This window comes from Sapajus apella, unplaced genomic scaffold (genome assembly GCF_009761245.1).
Source record: "Sapajus apella isolate SASKATOON/1434 unplaced genomic scaffold, GSC_monkey_1.0 scaffold49, whole genome shotgun sequence".
Taxonomy (NCBI): Eukaryota; Metazoa; Chordata; class Mammalia; order Primates; family Cebidae; genus Sapajus; species Sapajus apella.
Window position 1 is genome coordinate 7,786,248 of NW_022436989.1, and position 22,788 is coordinate 7,809,035.

The following is a 22,788-nucleotide window of genomic DNA, read 5'->3' on the forward strand; positions in this document are numbered from 1 at the left end:
GCTAGTCATCTGTCCATTTATCTGTTGGCCCATGACATTAAAAAACAATAGCTTTTCCACCTTGATCTCTAATTTGCCATCAAGATTACGTACCCGCAACTTCAGGCTCCATACCCTGTGCTCTAGTGCTGCTACTTGGGTCTGACGTTCTATTTTAAATGCTCTCAGCTCCTTCTCTATCCCCAACTCCAACTTCTGTGTTTCTATGCTATGTCAGCAGCTTTGGTTAGTGCCTAGCTAAGAACAAGATGTGTAAAGAGGCACGATCCTTGTCCTTTAAAAGACCTCAACACAACACTACTGCCAAATGGAAGATCTATAATCGAAAGGACTGGAAGCCATATTTTTTTGTTCTTTAGAGATGGAGTCTCACTCCATCACCCAGGCTGGAGTGCAGTGGCGTAATCTCAGCTCACTGCAACCTCTGCCTCGCGGGTTCAAGCGAGCCTCATGCCTCAGCCTCCCAGGTGGCTGAGATTACAAGTGGCACCGCCATGCCCAACTAATTTTTGTATTTTTAGTACAGATGGGGTTTCGCCATGTTGGCTGAGATTAAAAGTGGGCACGACCACGCCCAGCTAATTTTTGTATTTTTAGTAGAGATGGGGTCTTGCCATGTTGGCCAGGCTTGTCTTGAACTCTTGATCTCAAGTGATCCACCTGCCTCAGCCTTCCAAAATGCTGGGATTACAGGCTTGAGCCACAGCTCCTGGCCCCAAAGCTATATCTTAATGTAGAATGATGCTCAGCAAGGGTGAGTTGATTTGGTGGAGAAAAAAAGAGAGAAAACTCCATGATTGGTATGGATCCACAATGAAGAAAGCACAGGGTTCCCTGGTAAGCATATCTTAAACTATGAAGTGGCAGATCATGCGGCTAATACAAAAACATATAAACTCCCTCATAGAGAAGTTGTTTCAAGTGATGTTTACCTTCTATGTGTTCTATGCCTTCCATTGTTTAAGCACCATTATTCTTCCTAGTCTCTATGCTTTATTAATAACCACTCTCATTCTCCTCCTTTTCCAAGCTCCTCCTCATTCTGTCCAGTTCTTCCTCACTGTTTTACTCACGGAGACAAAAACACTGGGCTCATTTGTAAAAATGGTAGTAATTTCTAAAGCACCATTGGTACTAACTCTAATAGCACCTGCGATGAACTATTCGCTGTGTTGAACTATTGCACTTAGTATCATTAACAGCCTCAATACCATGTCCTTTACTGATTGTTATCGTCATTGTTTAAATCAGAAAACCCAAGTTGACTAAGGTTAAGTAAGTGCCCAAGGTCAAAGAGCTTATCATTGGGGGTGCTTTGATTCATGCTCTGGGAATACAAACCTAAGTAAGGGTGGCTGGTAGAACAGAATGACGTGGGGTTTGGCTTCCATGAATTTATTGAGCGCTAAATCTTTCTGATGCTAAGTTTACTGCTTTTCAAACAACGTTAATATATTAATGATAATGGCAGCAACTAACATTAACTGAGGAGCATCTACATGTGACACGGTGTGCTGAATGTTTTAGACTCAGTGTCTCTTTTAATTTACTCCAGGAATCGAGTGTGTATACTACCTTCACTTTACAAGTGGGGAAACAGGGTCAGAGGGTACATTAATTTGTCAAGGGTTTCACAGGTACTATCAGAGACATATATCAAATCCAGGTCTTTTTAACCTGTAAGCACGTGTTCTTACTACCTGCTTCCTACTTTATTCCGCCTTTATTAAACAAAAACTTTAAGAAAACTAATCAGAGGTTGTAGGAAATAAATGTGTGCCTACCTCAGTATAGAATTATGAGTGGTTCTGTCTTGAAAACAGCACACAAATCTAAGAATGTGTTAATATCTACAGCTAGTTAGATGTTTAAAATGAAAGCTACTGCGTTATCTGCGTTATCTGAAATTCTCTTAACTGATGAAATCTCTTAACTGATGACATACTTTTTTCTACTACTTTTTCTACTTGTCTCATACTTTTTCCTTTTTATGCCTCCTTTGGTTTACTTCCCCCAAACACTCTGAAAAGTCTGAAGTGGCCAAATAGAATTTTATCAAACTTTCCAAAAACGTTCACCCTTAGGCCATAGGAATTTGAACCCCAGAGGTTTAACTTTAAAATTAATCCCATCTTGTAAAGTTAAGATCTAGGAATACACTTTGATTTCTGATATGATTTTTGAAAAAATATATAGTATCTAAATATATATGATCATGAGAATATTTTAAAGATTAAAGAATTACTGTAGTACTTTTACCTCTGTCCTTTTTCCTTGCTCAATACATTTTAGAGGCTCACCTCTGATACTTTTTTTTTTTTCTGACTGATTAAAGGAGTGAGGATTCTCCTCTGTCAATTTTCACTTCTGGGTAAAAGAATTTATTTAGCATTTGAAATTCTAAATGAATGCTAAAGTCATGAGTGGTCAGTACATTCTTTTGAAAAAGAGTGAGTGGCTATATAACTGAATTTTAAGTTTTTAAAAATTTTTCAAAGTGATGGTAAATGCAGCTCACTTTAGATGCACATGTTACAAAACAAGAAAACTATTAACAGTGTTGAAATATACAGAGCAAAATACTAAATCATTAATATAATGACAGGTACTATCTGTGCATGTAAAAATAAACCCAACCCTATACTTCCTTCATGTCTCATTGCTGGGTGCTGCTACCCACTATTTTACTATACCAGGCTGATAAGCACACTTTCTTCTATTGCTCTATGAGTTCCACTCCTGGTGACTCCTAATTTAGTGGAGACAAAGGTCATCTTTGTCTCATTTTTAGATGAATAAAGCTCAGGGGATGGGGACCCTCTCGGGGAGCGGGCAGGTGAGCCTCTCTAACACTGCTCACTGGCTTTTCCTCCTGGGGAACCCTCCCATTATCTCATGCCCAGCTCATCCCCAGAGGGAGCAGAACATTATAAAGCCCAAAAAGAGTTGGTACTGATTTAATGATGCTGGTTCTATTCTGCACACAGCAAAACAGCAACAGATTCAGCCAACACAGCTGCAATTCTGTCCTTATCAAGACAAACACTTTTAAAAATGAATATGACCTGACAAAAAGCCAGACAACTTGAATCTGCATATACCTCTGAGGGATTAAGACCAAATTTCTTTCTGACTGCACAGTAGCACAAGGATACCTTTGTCGTCCTCTTGACCTTCGTTTTCTCTTTGCCAGGTATAACCATTAGCTAACTCCACACAGTGTCATGGTAAAGGTGGCTTGCTCGAGGAGTGGTCTGCATGCCCGTTTTGTAAGGGCAGAAATGGCATCTTTCAGGACGACCGTCCCTCTGTAAGGCACATCTATCTAGACAGGACTTTATATAGCTCGGCATCAAGTTTTAAATCATTCACAAAAGAAATGTGCAAGGAGACATACCAGCCTTTCTCCAGAGAGAGATCAATGAGCTGTGGAGCCACGTTGGCCAGGAGCACTTTCTTTCATCTAGATACAGAGCATGACAATCAGATGCCAGCCTCACTGCTAGCCCTAAAGGAAGGGAGCGACCTCTCTAATCAATCGGAGGTGGAACGTGGCCGGGGAGGGTGGGAGAGGATGGAGACAATGCTAATAGATTAGTTAGAGAATGTTTAGTATTACCAACAAGATAAAATGACAGACGAGGTGGATTACATAAAGTTTTCAGACTTAGAAAGACATTCAAGGTATCTGGGATCCTAGGTGTTTTATTGTAGATCGTAGGAAACAAAAGCAAACTAAATCAAAATAGAATGAAATGAAATAAAAATGCTTATAGGCTTCATACAAGACAATATTCAAAGGGACAGTGCAGGCAGTCCTCTGTTGTATTCATAATCTATGTATTCATAAACTATAGTTATAATTAGCCTGAATTGTAAAACAAAAATGTTTCACATAATTTTAGGAATTATATCAGGTGTAATGCTGTTTTCATTTACTTGGCTCTACGGAATTATTACTCTTAAAAATTGCAAAATCCTAAGTCCTAAAACGCCAAGAATTTTAGAATTTTAATGTGACATTATAACAACTATATAAAAAATGGGGAGATATTGGTCAAAAAATAGTTACAACTCTGAGTTATAAAATAAGCAAGTCTAAAGACCTACTATACAGCACAATACCTATAATTAATAATATGTATTGTACACTTGAAACTGGCTAAGAGAATAGATCTTAAGTATTCTCACCGTAAAACGTTGATGGATACATTAATACTTGATTGTGATAATCACTTCACAATGTATACCAAAACATCACATTGTATAACCTTATACATATAATTTTTATTTGTCAATTAGGCCTCAATAAATGTGGAAAAAGAAATAGTATCTATACATAATAATTTAAATGATGATGATGACAATTTACATGTCCCTTTATGGGGGAACAAATTATACACAATAGCTTTTAACATAATCCAAAGAATCCCAAGCTACATGATCCTAACTTGCCAGGAGGATTGTGGTTCAATTGAAGGAACCTTGAATGAATTAGAAATGTCAATATCCAAGACTGCATTGTAATTTTACAGCTAGTTCTTTAGCATCAGAAGGTTAATCTTCACTTGGTATCTGCTCACTAATAAGTACCATATCAAAGGTCTGTCTCTAGTATTGCCTGCCTTAAACAAAAGTTTCCTTTCCATTGACTCAAAATTCTTTCCACGACCTAGCTGCTGCCCATGGTTCAAGTCTCTAAGGCCAACCTTGTCTGGCAAGCAAAAAGTCCAAGCAGTGGCTTGGTCAGAAGGCTGTGGAGTGGGGTCCAGTGTCAGTAAGCAGAAAGTCACAGGCAAGGAAGGGAAAGTGGGTACCAGGGTGGGTAGGAATTCTGGACAGAGGGTGACGTGTTCATTAAACAGAAGTGAGAGACGCAAATCTTTACCGATAGCAAAGACAGATACATTCATTTTCCATAAATGTACTTCAACCACTTTTTTTTTTTTTTTTTTGAGACAGGGTCTTACTTTCATCACCTAGGCTAGAGTGCAGTGGCACTAGCTTGGTTCACAGCACCCTTAACAGCCCGGACTCAAGTGATCTCCCACCTCAGGCCCCCAAGTAGCTGGGACTACAGAAAGGTGCCACCACGCCTGACTAAGTTTTGTATTTTTGGTAGAGACAGGGTTTTGCTATGTTACCCAGGCTGGCCTCAACTTCTGGGCTCCAGTCATTCACCTGCCTTGGCCTCACAAAGTACTGGGATTATAGGTGTGAGCCACCACACCCTGCCAGTTAACCACCTTTTATTGTATTGAATTACTGTTGTTTTGAGTCAGGGTCTTGCTCTGCTGCCAGGCAGAAGTGCAGTGGTGCAATCATGGCTCACTGCTGCCTCAACCTCCCATGTTCAAGTGATTCTCCTGTCTCAGCCTCCCAAGTAGCTGGGACCACGGGTGTGCGCCACCATGCCAAGCTAATTTTTGTTTGTTTTTGTAGAGACGGGGTCTCCCTATGTTTCCCAGGCTGGTCTTGAACTCCTGGGCTCAAGCAATCTTCTTGCCTCAGCCTCTCGAAGTGCTGAGGTTACAGAGGTATGACACAGCACCTGGCCAAATTCTTTTTTTCTAAGTAGTTATCTCTTCTCCATTAGAAATAAAGATCATATGTATTAAAGAAACTTAAATAATATGATTCCTCCCAAGGAGATTAGGTTTGAAAAAGTTTATGCACAACAGATGAATAATTTTTCAAAACACATACACGCATATATATGCATACATACAGTATCTTTTGCATGTGTGTATATTTTTAAAACATGACTTAGATTTCCTGAAGCGGGTTTACACAGGGAAAGCACCAACTTATTTCATCACCGGAGTCAAACTACTGCAAATTGCTAATTATCTAAATTGATGATGGTCTTTTCAATTCTGGAATGAGCCGTGCAATTTTTTAAAATAGGTTTTGCAGCAGATTTAATCTCCGAAATTCTGATTTTGCTAACACTCATGTTTGTAGTTACAAGACTTGCTTTCCTTGGGGACACACAAAATTACTTGGGTACAGGGGAAATAGCAGGAGTTGTGCCAAACAGGAAGAAGAGGAATGTTAGATTTTTTTCAAAATGGTGAACACTCTAAATAGAGATTACTGGAGGTTGTTGGCATGTTCAATTGTGGTGCATTTTTATGCTTAGAACTCTAATGTAACTCTAATGCGTGAATCCTACTTAATTCTTTCTTCCAAAACAGCCTTACTGAGCTGTCATTCATGCACCGTACAATTCACCCACTGAAAGCGAATGTCTGTCATTCACGCACCGTACAATTCACCCACTGAAAGTGAATGTCAAGTTTTTGGAGTACCTTCATAGATTTGTGCGCTCCTCTTAAAACCATCTAAGTTTAGGACATTTTGTACCACCAAGAGGAACTTAATTAGCATTCATTTTCCATTTTTCTCCCTCTGTAGCCCAAGACTCCAATTCCTGACAAGGACTAATCTATGTTTCCACCCCATATATTAGGTTGGTGCAAAAGTAATTGTGATTTTTGCCATAAAAGTAATGGCAAAAACGGTTTTGCATTTCCACCAGCAATGGTAAGAGCTCCATACATTCTCATCATCTCCAGCACTTGTTACTGTTTGTCTTTTGTATTACAGCCTTCCTAGTGAGTAGGAAGTATATTTCACTTTGGTTTTGATTTGCACTCCTTGATGACTAACAATGTGGAGTATCTTTTCATATGCTTGTTGGCCATTCTACTTACATTTTTAAGACCATTTTCTTTTCACTCTCTGTCCAAGACACCTGAATATTATCTTATTTTTTGTAGGTCCTTATTGAAATACATATTCTCAAAGTACCTCCATCCTGATGTCCATTCTTGGTACCCAACCTCCCAACATCCCCTAATACACACACACACCCAGCACATGCTTTCACAAATAATTCCTTTAAAAACTGGGCTGAATGCCTTATCACAGCAGCTTCTAAACCTTAACCAGTGTCCGGCAGCCAAAACCAGGTGGGCCAATTGCTGTCTGTCAAATAAAATAACTACTAACATGTCTTGGTCTAACATCTGTTGTTAGCTTCAACCCTGCCGTAGGGATCAATACCTCTTGGTAGAGAAAATCTCTTCCCTTGTCTCTCATGATTAGTCTTTGATTATCCATTTGCCCTAAGGCTACTAATGTTTAAGTGCAGAAGAAACACTTCCCATTTTTCTAAAGCTTCACTCCCACTAATGGGAACAGGGGTGGTGTGTGATGCTGAAATCCTGAAGTCGAACAGGAGGAGGGATTCGCTGCTGTGGACTTCTTTTGCCCAAAGAAGTCAGAGTTAGCACAGAGTATGTCATGGTGGGAATGAACCATGGGGAAGCCTTTGGCTTCTTACATTTTTGATTATCTTAAAAATCCAGGCTTTAGCAGAAGTCCACACAAACCTAAGAATTTGTTAATTTGATATTATACAAATCCAACAGATCTATACTTCCTCTACTAGATTATAACCATTATATCATTTGAAAGTATACTAAAGAAGTTTAAAAATGCCCCTGAAAAATATCATCTAGCTTGAATAGGATCTTGTTTGCAGCCCACATAAGCCACATGACGTTATGTTTTAAAAAAGTAACTTTAAGCTGGGTGCATTGGCTCACGCCTGTAATCCCAGCACCTTGGGAGGCTGAGGCCGGCGGATCACAAGGTCAGGAGTTTGAGACCAGCATGACCAACATGGTAAAACCCTGTTTCTAAAAATAAAAAGAAAAAAAAAAAGAAAAAGGAAAAAAAAAAAAATTTTAAAAAGTAATTTTAAATATCGTTACTTCAGGAAGTATATTTTGATCTAAGATAGCTCTACTACAAATTTTGCTAAGACATCAAAAATTCCTTTTAACAAATGCTGAAGGGAAGTTAAGAATTGCTCAGATACCCTTCCAGTGTCTACAAACTCACTAAAAGATGCTTCAATGTTCAAATCCTTGCCAAAGTAAAAATATCTTTGGACAAGCCACATTCTTAGCTCTTGGTCCAGATTCTCTGTTGGAGTGCCCTATCTAGAATTACCTACTGAGAGTTTCTTCAGTTTTTGAATGTGAGGATTTAAGAAGATTTCCCAAGGTTTTGAAAACATCTCTTGGAACATGGTAAGATAAAGAAGCAAATGTAAAGCCTTTTCCCAGCTAATCTTCACCTTAGGGTTCTCCATGTTTTGAAAAGAACCAAACTACACAAAGTAAGTATCCTAATATCCGGGTTTTCATATATTTTCTTAACATCAGCTTTTAATTTTCCTACAGCATTTTAGAAGAAAGGAAAAACGTGCTTTCTTCACCTCCAGCATCCTAGTGAATATTAGCTTTTCAATATTTCAGCTGACATTTACAATTTTCTGATTTCCAAACTGGTTCATCCAGGAACCTGTGAATAGAAAATCTATGTACATTTTCCTCCAAAATATATCTCAAATACACGTACTTTCTACAATCTCTACTGCCTTCACCCCAGTCTGCAGAGTCCTAGCTCTCAATTAGGTCCTAAAATAACTTCCTAACTTGATTCTTACTAACACTCTCCACTCTCCAATTTACTACCCGTTTGGCAGCCAATAATCTTCTCGTTGCATATTTCATATAAGGTTATTTTCTCTCCGAAAAAAAAAAAAAAAAAAAAAAAAAAGAAAAACTCTCTCATGGCTTCCTACTGAACGCACAATAAAAGTCCATGTTTACCATGACCTACCAGGGCCTGAATGCTCAGGTCCCAGCTTGCTTCATCAAATTCATTGTTCGGCCCCCATCTTCCTTGGGAAATGCCCAATCCTTCCTGCCACATTGCCGTGAACATCCCTATCCTCTGCCTGGGATGCTCATACACCACACTAACCCCCTCCCCACCGCACCCCTTCATGGCACTGCTCCCTTGAATTCTTTAGGTGTCCACAGCAATGCTGCCTCTTCAGAAAGGCCTCCTCTGGCCAACGTCTCTAAATGAACCTCCTCCACGTTGGATTCTGCAAGATGGTCCCTGTTCATTTTCCTCATAGCACTAATTTCAACTTAGAACTTAAATATGTACTTTTGGTGTCTGCTTCTCTCATGAGAAGAGAGAAGATCCACATGGCCAGGAATGCTGCCTGGCACAGAGTAGGGCATAGTATCATAAATAGTTGTCGAATGCATTACTTATTGTTCTAATGTGTATTCGTTACTCCTATTCATAAATACAGATAAATCTCCGCACCCCTCAGCCTCCATTGGCCATTATTTTGACACAGTCTTGTCAGCTCTCCTGCCAAACCTTTGGTTACAGAACGCTGGCACTGAGAAGAGGATTTCTCTGAGTCATTTTTCTAAAACTTGATGCCCGAATGAAAAGCATCAATGGTTGGCCAAATTCATGTATCATGCAATGCATCAGTGATACATTGCAGCCCAAGAGGGAGTTTCATGTAGGTATCCAGCAAATACGTTACTGCATGAGAATAAACGTTTCTTATCTGCACTCTTCAGATGTATTTTCAATTTCTTTGAAAATGGTCTCTTCCAAACTTACTCCAATAATATCATACATAAATCTGAACATACAGCTCACTTGAATACAAATTATGGAAACAGAAAAGTGAACATGGCATGAGGCGCTCTCCAAAGTAACGCATAACCTTCTAAGGATAAACATTCAAACTGTTTTCCTCTAATTACAGATTTCAGCTGGACTGAAACAAGACTTGACTGCCACATGCTTGTGCAATTAGAGAAGTAGCTATCCTTTCTCTTGGATCATCAAAGACTACCTGTCTCAAAGTAAAATAAACCAGTAAATTAAGTTAGACAATACTTTAAACACAACCCTTACTAATGTCACGATTTATTAAATTAAGATGTCTCAGGCTGACTAAAAAGGAAATCATGATAATCTACAATGCACATTGTCGGGTTTGGAGGCCCAGTGTCCACAGCCAGATTTTCCTGCCTGAAAGCCCTAGGCTCCCTGGACTGTCTGAAAATACTACACTTGCTGCAAGTTCCATGTGGAAAGTTTCCTGGGCAGAATTCCTTAACCCCCATTCCTGGTTCTTCCCACTGTGTGATACGCCAACCAGTGCTCTACTGCTAGCTCAAAGAAGAGGAGACCTTCATTTAGTGAACTTGAACGTCTCAGTGTCCAGTACAACTCCATATGGAATGAGTGAATAATCACAGACAGCTTCGCATGGTTAATGGCTGCACGCTCATCCTGAAAACAGCGCAACTTGCAATAGAGCGAAGTAAGAAGTGCTGTTGTTCTGGAAGCCTAACCCTCCTTTCCCGGGACCTGGACCATAGCCTCTTCATCAGGGGGAAAAAGGACACACGTTCTTAATCAATCTGGACCTCTTTCTTTTAATTAATACAGCTCTTGTTATCCTAGTTCCACAGGGGCTCGTTAGTGGCTAGGTGACAGGCATGCCAATGCCTTCCTGAAAATAAGAGGTGAAGACGGCCTATCTCCTTACCTATTACAACCGCGCTCTGTGAGGCCTTAGGGAGATGCTTGGTAGAGTAAATGTTGGTCTCCCCTTCCCATCTTCTGGCGAATACAGACAAATTGAAATTTTAAAAAATACATACTTGCACATATTTTGTGTTGCTCAGTAATGACAGGTCTAGATTTCTTTTTTCAAAAAAAGAGGATTTCTTATTAACAATTGTACATGCCTAGTTCCAACTAGATGAAAAACCAATTTTTCTGACTCCTGACAAAACCAATGGGCCACTTGATTTGTGCCCACTGTATCACCCAGTGTAAATAGGGAGGGACAGGTGACATGAACGTTTCCAAACAAAAGTGCATTTTTGAATTAACAACCAAGATATTTTACCTAACCAAGAATGTAACTGATACTTTGTGTTTACAGACTATGTTCTTAAGATGCTTAACATGCCTTACCAATGTTATGTCACCTTGTAGGGAGCCATGACTGGTATATTATTTTTATTAAACGATGGAAAAACAGTACAGGCATTGAGAAGGTGGACACTGGGCTACATACTTCAAATACATCACGTCGTTCACTCTACACAATAACACTGCCAGATAGTAGTATCATTTCTAGTTTATAGATTAGGAAACTGAGTCTTGAAAAATAATTGACTGTTTATGATTCTGGAGCCAGTAAGTGGCGGAGCTAACTTAGAAATCCAAACCACGCTGACCAGAAAGACAGCATCCCTGTCCAACATGGATGTGGAGAAATTCACTATTTCAAGAAATATAGAAACTAAATCACATGAGTCATCAGGACAAAGTAAGAAAATGAGTTATTATGATCACTCTGTAATCAGACACAAATTAGAAATAATAGCATAAGAAAAATTTATACAGGGTTTAAAACCTTCATGATATTTTTCAATCTATACATACCAAACTAGTCCCAGGAAAATTCTATCAGAAAGAAAACTTTCAAGGACACCATTACCATGATCTTTCAGGTTATTTCTACCATGCTAAGACATTTTGCTAGTAATCACATGGGTTACTTTTAAAGGCTTAATAAAGTAGGCCAGTAGATTATTGTTTACTTTTTGGGAAAACCTGTTCTTCCTTCAAAAACGCTGCTCTAAAGGGAACTGTCAATCATGGTAACGCTCCGCTCTCGCTTCAGGATCAGGCTTGCGAACTGCTGAGCTAACCATGCTATCACCAGGGCTGATCCAGAGAGGGACACAATTCATTTGGAGCTCCTCCCTGGTATTTTTGTTCATGGATATGGAGGTTGCTCTCTTCTCCTGGGTTATGAGAATATAAGCCATGACAGTGGTTGACAGCTAAATAACAGCCTGGCTTAGAAATTAAAGCTAAACTACAAAGGAGGGTGGTGAATTGGGAAGAGAGGGTAAGAGAAAGAAGAGGAAAAAGAAAGAGAAAGAATAGAGAGAGGACATTTAAAAAGACACATGGATCACAGAAGAGAGAGGTACAGACACACATGGTTGACTAATCCCACTCCCAGCAGGTAGAATTCTGCATTCAGGCCTTCCACAGGCAAGTTCCACTCTTCCCCTTCTGTGGTTTGACTGTCTAAATAAATAAAATTGATCTCTCTCTCTCCCCACCGCCCCCACCCATCTCTCTTTTTGCTTTGAGGTATTCAGAACAGTGTTTTTATTACCTACAATGATCAACTCAAGTTATGCAAGAAAACATGTTCGTTACTTTACTAGGCTAAGTTCTCACTTCCATGTCTGTGCCAGACGTAATGATGCAACAAGTCAAGTTAGCAAATACTTATGGAGACACAAAGAGGGGAAAGGCAGTGCAGCTTGTGACAAGTCAGAGCTGTACCAGATATGAGGACACTAATCCCAAACAACACTGAGTAGCTCCTAATAAAAAAAAAAAAAAAAGACCAACATGTAAATATCAAAAAAGTAATGGTATAAAATAGACATATTCTTAGGCAGTATAAGATCAGCCGCTGAAGAAAACAGGTTGATAGTAAATGGTCTAGGAGTGCAGAGGTGAGAAACGGGTTGAGAACCACATCCTGTTTTAAGTATTTGAAATCCCACACTGACAGTAACTGTACAAGAACTTTCACACTCTTAAATGACCACACTGTGATTTCCTATCCATGTCCCAGGGCATTCAAAACATTTCTGAAATACTTTTCCATTTAATTACAGAAAATATAAAGTTTACACCAAAGTGGGGCATAGGTGGGCACTTGGGCAGCCAGGTGGGGCATCACCCTTAGAAGAGCTCTGTGCTTGGTTTAATGCTTTGCTGTCTTGAAATTATTAATTTTTATACAAGAAATTCTGCCTTTTCATTTTTCACTGTTTCCTAAAAAGTACATAGTTTGTCCTTCACTGAGGAAAGGAACAGAATTGTTCTGCAAACAATTCCAACCAATGGTTTGCTCTCCCAAGCAACTTGCTTATCATTGCCAAGAGGGTAATGGATTTTGGAAGTCAAAGGGCAAAGCAGCACTCTCTCACCTGGCACGTGCTCTTCCTTAGCCCTTTATTAAAAGCAAGTGATTTAGAAAGCTGAGAAGTCTGCAGTAAAGAGCACTTGTAAACTGCCAATCTACAGCCCTGCAAACATGAATGTAAACTCACCAAGTGTGAGCCCAAAGCGCGTCGCATATTTCTAGGACGTGACAAGCCCAGGCTAAGGCGTTAAAAACATGGATCAGGCTGATTGTACGAGATACTTCGAGAGTGAAGGAAAGCTCATTCTGGGCAGGTTAGATGTATAAAATGTCAGCAAACAATGTGTGGTTATTGAAAATGTCACCTAGAAACAAGTCTATCACATGGAGCATGTGCTGGATGGGACAGTGAGGAGGCTGTCACGGGGTGCGTATTAGACGGGACTGTGAGGACGCTAGGGAGCAATGCATCTGAATTGGTCCCTCTCAACATCTTCTCTGAGGAAGCATCCCTCCAGCTTATATTCTGGTCTATGCGAGCAGAAGACAGCGACAAGAAGGGTGTCCAGCATCCTCGGTCTGGGACCTCCACGACAAGACCAAGCCATTCTCTGGCTGCGATGCACTAGCGTATGTGATCTGTGTCAGACCAGCTACTCTAAAGCGACAGCGTCATCAGTCCCATCTTGCTGATGATGTCTAAAATCACACCATTCCCATTCTCATTGAGGACTCTAATCCTAGACATGATGAAAATAATCGCCTAAGGGGAAATATGACTCTTTTCGTCTTGAACCTTAGTGTGAATGAGTTTCAAACCCTTTACTAGGGGACCAGGTTTAGATTAGAGGTAAAAGGAGGGATGTAGGGACTTAGGGAAGGGCATGAAGGGAAGTTATATGTGATGTCCTAAGGTTAAAAAAAAGCTTCCTTTTTACAATTTTCCAAACTGAGCAGGTTTTTTTTTTTAAAGAAAATATCACTTAATACGTGACTTAGTCTGAAGGCAAAGAACAGTGATTCAAAGACACGTATTTCTAAGCAATCTCTCTTCTACCCACCTGCATAGAAATTTAACTAAAAGCTCATCATTTACATTGACACCTACTGATGCATTTGGAAGTAGAATAAATGCATTATCTTTAGAGTAGATGTTTAAAGGGTTTCCTTCTGTTCAAACCATTTCTTTTTCCACCTACTATTCACTGAGGATCGTTTCTTCTATGACAGGCCTATGGAATCTAAGTAATTAATTACAGAAGTGAGTGCAAATCTGGCATAGTTTACAGGCTCAACAAATATTACCAATTAATTCATCTAATTTAAGGAGGTATCAAAATCTAATTACAACTGAAAACCAGGCGAACGGCCATGGTATCATGTGTAAGCAGACCAAAATGAAGACAGTAAGCAGAAAACAGTGGAATTTTGTGAACAAAGTTTCTCAGGATGTAAGTTTTCTTTTCTCTTTTTCATTCTTTTTCTATTTTTTTTTTCAGAGTCTTTCTCCGTTGCCAAGGCTGGAGTACAGTGGCACAATCTTGGCTCACTGCTACCTCTGCCTCCTGGGTTCAAGTGATTCTCCTGCCTCAGCCTCCTGAGCAGCTGGGATTATGGGTGCCTGCCACAATGCCTGGCTAATTTTTGCGCTTTTAATAAAGACATGGTTTCACTACATTTGCCAGTCTGGTCTCGAACTCCTGACCTCAAGTGATCTGCCTGCTTTGGCCTCACAAAGTGTTGGGATTACAGGCATGAGCCACTGCCCCTGGCCCACAGGATTAAGTTTTCTAAAGATCTGAAGCAAAGTCATTGTTAGCGATGTTAGGAAGTATACTAATTGGTTTGTGGCTTACTTGATAGTATAGATTATGTTTCCCTTTATCTTTCCACTAGATACAGCTATTTGGGGATGCTGCCCAGGGAGCGCTAGCCACCTTCACGACTTAATACTTAATATGCCTCTATGGAATTTCATAATCGCAGAGACTTTATTCCATATACTGAAGAGGGGAAATTTCCCTTCCTGAAAAGATTTATTTTACAGTGTCACACAATTCTACAAGAATCATGAAAGGTCTCTTAAAAAATATTGACATCTGTGTTTCTTGGTGATATCTGGATGAAGTTTTAATATGAATGGTAAATTGACAATATCCCATGAATTGAGCAAACTATTCCTTTTACCTTTATAGTCTTTGAAGTGAGTGGGTCTGCCATCGTAGCAGGGTTGTGCAAAGCCTTCTTACATGGTCACTTTTACATGGTTTCCTCATAACAGAAGCTGTTTTACCAGAAATGGTCCTGGCGGACCAGCACCCCAGCTGTTCTCTGCAGTGCCCCAGCTTCTATCCTGACTCTTCCTATTAAAACTCCACATTTTGCCAAATGTCAGCATCTTCTTCAACTTGCTACCCCAGGTTGAGGGACATTTAATTTTTTATTCAGGCTATAAAAATTGGCAACCCCAGTGGTGCCACACCTAATAAAACACCAGTTTTAAAATGCCATTGTGCAAATGAAAATACCTACCTCTCTTGTAGTATAAGTTTGTTCTCTTTCTTCCAGAAGTCTTTAAAGTCAGAGCTGAATTCATGCCAGATACTGAAGAAAACATTTGGGGACACCTCCTTCTCTCCAAGTTTTGGTTTCATGAAGAAATATGCTGTAGTCTCCAAAAAGCTGTCAAATCACACATACATAAGAGCATAAAAGCCATGATTACTTTCCAATATGGGATACTCTTTCTCTACCCAAATGCTGATTTCATTCATGCACAATTATTATTACCTAGAGGGCTCAAACTCTTCAAGCACCAACAGTAGCTCTCTTATGGTTTCATGTTAACAGTTGTGGATATGGTTAGTAGCAACTGCCAAGAATCCTCCATGTACTAATAACTACCCCTTGTCCAGTTCTATTTTCAAAATTAATCACTATGTGCTGGCCATACTCCAGAAATGAACTTGTCATCAAGATAAGACATATTGGAAGTGGTGGGCCTATATTTTCTTTCTAAACTCTAAACAAACAAACTATCGACCATGTGTTCCCAAACTAATATGTGGTCCGTATTTATATTATATTCCTTACATACTATTTGCCTTCCTACATTGTTTGAGGGGATAAAAAGCAAGAGTCTCAGCAGATGGTGACAAAGTCTCCCATCAGAGACCATGGTACTACCACTGAGTAGGAACCAATATGGCAGCCAGCACTGTGACAGTAGACTGCTCAGGGCCAGTCTGGAGAAGGTGCTGCTCAGAGGCTGCTTCATATTACAGCTAGATGGAGCTCAGAAGAGTTTCAAAGTGGTTATTTGACAAAGAACGTATCACTAGTAAACGGTAGGTTTCTGACTTAACCAAAGTCTTCTAGTCCCATAGGTGATGGCCTGAAAAGGATCCTGACTGACACAGTTGATACCACTGCAGTGAGAGGATGGTTTAGAGTAAGGCCAGAGAGGCTGCAAAGCGGGTGGCATGCAAATAAACTTGTCCTTTTTTGTCTATCTTTGGCCTAGGGCCAGCACTATTTCTGCGGCACAAAAACTCAAGTTTGATCTACTCTGAAGTAGAAGTTTTGAAGGCACTTGATTTTGCTCAGAAACTAAGAATATGTATATATACATATACGTACATACATACCCTAACATATATACTTACACATAACTCTATGTGCTTTCAGCTTGCCATAGCTGATCTCAAATCTCTACCATGAAAAATAATATGAGCATTAAAATACTGTGTTGTCTGTTTGAGACAGAGTCTCACACTATCGTCCAGGCTGGAGTGCAATGGCACGATCTTGGCTCATTGCAACCTCCACCTGCCAGTTCAAGTGATTCTCTTGCCTCAGCCTCCCAAGTAGCAGGCATTACAGGTGCTCCCCCCAACCACATCCAGCTAATTTTTAAAAATACTGAGATCTTTAAGGTGAGTTTGCTCAGAAGGTAACAGAGCATCACATGCAAAAACAAACATTCACAGCTACTCTTAGCTGTGGGTTACCAATGTATGCCTAATCTGCTCTGATTTTAAACTTCCCTATGGCTGTCTCTGAGCAGCAAGGTTCCTAGGATATCAGCTTTTTAAGTTCTAGGCAGAGATGACAAGACTGATTTAATCAAAGGTGTGGATCTCAGGTATTATATTTTTCTCCTTAGCCCACTAGAAAAATGACACAGTACTGTCAATCCTGAGAAAGGGTCAGGCTGTGAAGCGGCTATGCTACGTGAGGATCTGGCTGCCACAGCTACGGTAATGACATTAGAATGAGTCAGTGGAATGTGTTGATGGCGTCAGAACTGCCCAGAGAATAGATGGCAGAGAACACAAGTAGACTGAGATATATCTGGGTCATATTTTACTAAAACTGATAACATAAACTGATAACATAAACATGGTCACTTTCCTTATATACCTAAAGAGAATGTATGACCTGTTAGGCTGAAGTTAGGTCTCAAGTCTTTTCTATCCATTTATTCATTTTCATCATTGCTCTGGTCTTTGTACTTCATAAAATTGATTATTACATGGCAAGCCCATCTGTTTGGGCAGCAATATGTAAGTTGTAATAGCTAGTTCATCCACTCAGCTATCTTGTACATTTTGAAAGTTTTATCATAAGGAAGCATGGTATAAAAAGCAAAGAATATAAGATTTAGAATGAGGAGACATGGAACACTGAATCCTGACTCTATGACCAGCAAACCATTTCACACCATTGTGCACCAGCTTTTCAACTGTAAAACAGATCATAAACAATTGTTTTGAAATCCAATGGGTAAAAATGAATTGCCAAAGTGTTTGTTGAATGTGTTAGCACAAACGTATTTTATAGTACATGTTATATATATTATTTTATATTGCATATTACATAAATATAAATATATAGTTCCGAAAAATATTCTGTAAATTATAACTAATTCAATTGGGGATGATGTATTAACAAATTCTCATGTGATCATGTTCTCTGAAGATATATTTTTAGTTACCAGTAGGCACAGAGGCTTCCGATACTAGTGATAATTATTCTGATTATTCAATAATTTCTTCTTGGCTCTATCGTAAATTACCCACATAGATTTAGGCAGGTAATTTAACTTCTGAGCCTCAGTGTTTTCATCTATAAGTGGAAAAAAATGCCAGCTTTTGAAAGCTGTCATGAAGATTAAAGTACCTTGCAAGTTATAAACTAAAGTAGTAAAATATGTATTAACTTTGTAAGAGGCAAATTTTTTTCAATAAAAATGTTCTTTGCACAAAACTTTATGACCCTGTGAGCCAAATGTGCATCCAACAATTGACTTAAAGTCAAATGTGAACCTGATTATTGGCATGAGTCTCAATGAAAAGAAGCAAATGTTGGCAGCTATTTCTTTTCGTGTGGCCATGGTGAAAAAGTAAGTGTCCTTGAGTGTGTGACATGGAGTGTCCAGAAGAATTATCTGAGGATCACAAGCGCTGTCCCAACTGTACTCTGCCACCCCTCTCCCTGAAATAAAGTGTAAATGCTTAAAAAAAAAAAAAAGCAAATAGGACAATAATTTCTACAGATTACCAAGGTATCGTTTATGCCAGAAGCATTTTTGGTCATGTAATCCTGTCCAGCATTAGGTAGCCTTCAGCGAATGCAAACTTGCATAACATGAAAGAGACCAATTTGGGTGGTGGGTGGTAGAGATTAGATTCCATCTTTTCTGAATTATTTCCTTCATTTAAATCTGAAACCAGGAGGATCCCAGCCACCCTACAGCAATACAGGATTCACTACAAAAAGACAGACATCTTACCCAGGACTTTCTTTGCTACACAGGCTTCTCTGTGAGATTCCCTCAAAATGACCCTGGCACAGGAAGATGTAATAGTTAAAAGATGTGCAGTGATAGGCCGGGCGCGGTGGCTCACACCTGTAATCCCAGCACTTTGGGAGGCTGAGGGGGTTGAATCATGAGGTCAGGAGTTCAAGACCAGCCTGGACAAGATGGTGAAACTCTATCTCTACTAAAAATACAAAAATTACCCAGGTGCAGTGGCGCATGCCTGTAATCCCAGCTACTCAGGAGGCTGGGGCAGGAGAATCACCTGAACCTGGGGGGCGGAAGTTGCAGTGAGCTGAGATTGTGCCGCTGCACTCCAGTCTGGGTGACAGAGTGAGACTCTGTCTCAAAACAAACAAACAAACAAACAAACAAACAAACAAACAAACAAACAAAAGATGTGCAGTTATAGGCCAGGCACGGTGGCTCACGCCTGTAATACCAGCACTTTGGGAGGCTGAGGTGGTTGGATCAGGAGGTCAGGAGTTTGAGACCAGCCTGGCCAAGATGGTGAAACCCTGCCTCTACTGAAGATACAAAAACCATTAGCCCAGCATGTTGTTGGGCACCTGTAATCCCAGCTACTCAGGAGGCTGAGGCAGAGAATTGTTTGAACCTGGGAGGCAGAGGTTGCAGTGAGCCAAGATCACACCACTGCACTCCAGTCTGGTGATGAAAAAAAAAAAAAAAAAAAAGATGTGCGGTTATATTAAAAAACTGCATTAATTACAATAACAGATAACTCTAGATGTCACTGAACAATCAAGATCCCTCTGATCTGGATTCTTTCTCGAATAGATCAACACCACACCTCTTTTGCTACAAACATCAGACAGTACGAATATACTTCTCTGCAATGGAATCGAGGTACCTGCAGAGCTCTAAAATGATAGCTACAGAAGCAGAATCATTTTGGAATTTCTCTGAATCTCACACAAAAATGGAAAGAAAAACTAATATTAAAAATCAAAGCTCACAGGGAGATATCTACAAAGACCTAGGTATCTAATGTCCCCAACAAACCTCACAATTACAAACAGCTAAGGACAAACTACTCACAACATAAAACCCACATGGTAACATCATCTGTATAGGCGGAAGCAGAGGGAAGCAACAGGAAAACTCTCCTAAAAGCAGAAGAATCCCCAAATTACAAACAAGTATTCCTGAAAAGTGTCAGGGCTAACCTGAGAACTGTGCTGAAACTGGAAGAAGTTTGACACATTTGAATGCATGGAACAGAAGAAGGGATGTACAGTAACTTCTGAAAAGGCTGGAAGCATCTGAGCTATATGAACTCTTAGTACTAACTAACCCAAAAGAAACTCCCTTTTAGGGCTAAGCTCTGCATTGAGAGAAAATGCTGAGAGTGGAATTCAGATTGTGCAGGAAAAACGCAAGAACAAAGAAAATAGGTAAAACGTACTGATTATTGTGCAAAGCAAAGAAAAGGGGGAGCTCTATGCACCGAAGTTAAAAACGCTTTCCTCATGCATCTATTCATCCTAAAATTTCAGTAAAATTTATTTCAAATAAAAATGAGCAAGATAAAAATATTGCAGTGGAAAACGCTATGCAAAAACGCTAACCATAGCAAAGTTGGCCTGGTTTTCGTTATTATCCAAGTAGAAATCCAAGATAAAGAACATAACCAGGGTGTTATTTCGTAATTATAAAAGCATCCACCTTATCAAGAAGACTCAACAATCCTAAAGATATACATCTAATAAAACAGTTTCAAAATTCATGAAACAAAAATTGCAGGACCAAAAGGAAAAAGAGACAAATCATAATCTAATTGGATGTTTTAACACCTCTTTCTCAGTAGTCAAGAGAACTAGATTAAAATATCACTAATGACACAGAAGAGTTGAATATTGTTATCAAAAACGGACCCAGTTGGCATTTATAGAACATTATGATCAATGGTAGAATATACAAGAGCACATGAAATATTCATCAACATAGACCATATGCTGAGTCATAAAACAAGTCTCAGTAAATTTCAAACTGAAATCTTCCAGAGTAAGTTCCCTGAGCACAGTGGTATTAAATTACGAAAGAATATAAATAAGATCTAGGTAATATCCAATTTTGCAATTAAGCAAACTTGTGATAGATAACCCATAGATCAAAAAGAAATCCTAAAATAAATGAGAAAATATTCCAAACTAAATAAAAATTAAAATATATATATATATCAAAAAATATGGAATACAGGTAAAGCAAGTACTTAGAAGTTTTGAGCTTTAAAGTAAATACATTAAAAAGAAATGTATAAAATCAGTTATTTAGACATTCAACTCAAGAAACTGTAAAGGAACAAATTAAACCCAGCTTAGTAGAAGAAAGGAAATATTAAAAAGAGCACATGACAAATAAATAGAAACTAAATCTTACAGAAAATCAACTCAGTCAGAAGTTGGTTTATCGAAAAGCTTAGTAAAATTGATAAACGCCTACCAAGACTGACTAAGAAGAAAAGAGAGAAAATGCAAAGTATAAATTCTAGGGATGAAAGCAGTCATTTTTATAGATCATACTGGCCTAAAATGATAATGTGATGATGTTATAAACAATTTAAATGAAATAAGCAAATTACTTAAACAACAAAACTTTCTAAAAGAAAGTTCTGACAAAAACAGAAAATGTAAGTACCCCTAAATCTAAGAAAGTTCAATTATTTTCCATAAACAGGAAATTAATTTTTATAAATTTGTAATCAAATTTATCTTCACACTCCAAATAATTATGACCCTATTTGTTTCATAAGTGAATTATCAAACATTTGATGAAGAAATAAAGCCAATCTTACACTAACTCATCTAGAAAACAGAATAGGGTATACTTCCCAACTCATTTTATGAAGCCAGCTTTACCCTGATGTTGATACTGAAAACTAAAAAAGATATTATAAAAAAAATAAATTTATAGACAAATATCCCTCATGATCATAAGCAAAAAAAAAAATCATTAACAAAACATGATCAAATCAAATGCAGCAAATTCTAAAGTGGATAATACATCATGACAAATTGGAGTTTACCCTAATAATACAAAGTGGGGTTAACATTGGAAAAGCAATCAGTGTAATTTGCCACACTTGAAAAAATCAACATAAGTTCGTTATTACAAAAAGGAAAAAACTCTCTGCAAGCTAAGACTAGAAGTAAAAGTATACAATTAGATAAATACTATGTACGAAAACCTACAGTTAACATAGTCAGTGTATTTGATATTTTCTTTTTAGTTCAGAAATAAAACAAGAATGACTGTTCTTGGCAATTCTATTCAACACTGTATTGAAATCCCTAGCCAGTTAATAAAGAAAAAGATGACTGGAAAGGAAGAAATATAGCTTTACATATATATAAATGTTTTTATATACGTATGTATCAATATGATATTGTTATAAGACTATATAGCATATATATATATAACATATATGGGATATATACATATATATGTATATATAAATATATAAACATGGTTATATACATAGAAAACACTATGGAATTTACAAACATAACAAAACCTATTAGAACCAATAAGTGAATTTACTCAGAACTAAATAAGTGAAATTAATATTGATCCCATAAGATACAAGGTGGATATTTAAAAATTAATTGTATTTTTATACACCTTGGAAAAGACCACTGGAAAGACATGTTTTAAAACAATACAACTTGTATTCCTATTATAAAACATCAACTATCTAATAATAAATCAAATAAAAGTGTGAAAATCACAAACATTGCTGAGAGAATTTAAAGAAAGCTTAAGTAACCGTAAAGGTATAACATATTCTTGGGTTGAAATAGTATTGTTAAGACCAATTTGTCCCAAAGTATTCTATGGAGTCAAAGCAATCCCAATCAAGAGGTTTTTTTTTTTTTTTTTTTTTTAAGGAATGGTTATGCTGATTCTAAAATTTCTGTAAAAATATAAAGCATCTGAAATAGCAAAAAAAAATACGTTTTTTAAAAAAGAACAAAGGTGAAGGACTTATATTATCTGATTTCAAGAATTATTATAAAACTACAGTAATAGAGTATGGTATTAGTATAAGGATCTGAAAGATTTGCACATATAAGGT

General features: G+C 38.3%; 1 protein-coding gene and 1 long non-coding RNA gene across 3 annotated transcripts in view; one reads left to right on the forward strand and one right to left on the reverse strand.

Annotated features, from left to right (window-relative positions):
• Positions 1–22,788, reverse strand: part of FMN2 (formin 2) — a 378,526-nt gene that overhangs the window by 19,776 nt on the left and 335,962 nt on the right. Inside the window, 1 exon segment of the mRNA XM_032242253.1 lies at positions 15,404–15,553. Coding sequence (XP_032098144.1) covers positions 15,404–15,553 — 150 coding nt within the window.
• Positions 653–10,549, forward strand: LOC116526014. Of its 2 annotated transcripts, none has more exons than XR_004257921.1 (2): positions 653–837; positions 9,659–10,549. It is a non-coding gene; the product is annotated as an uncharacterized LOC116526014 (long non-coding RNA). The 2 variants fall into 2 exon arrangements; XR_004257922.1 differs by lacking the exon at positions 653–837 and adding an exon at positions 8,255–9,406.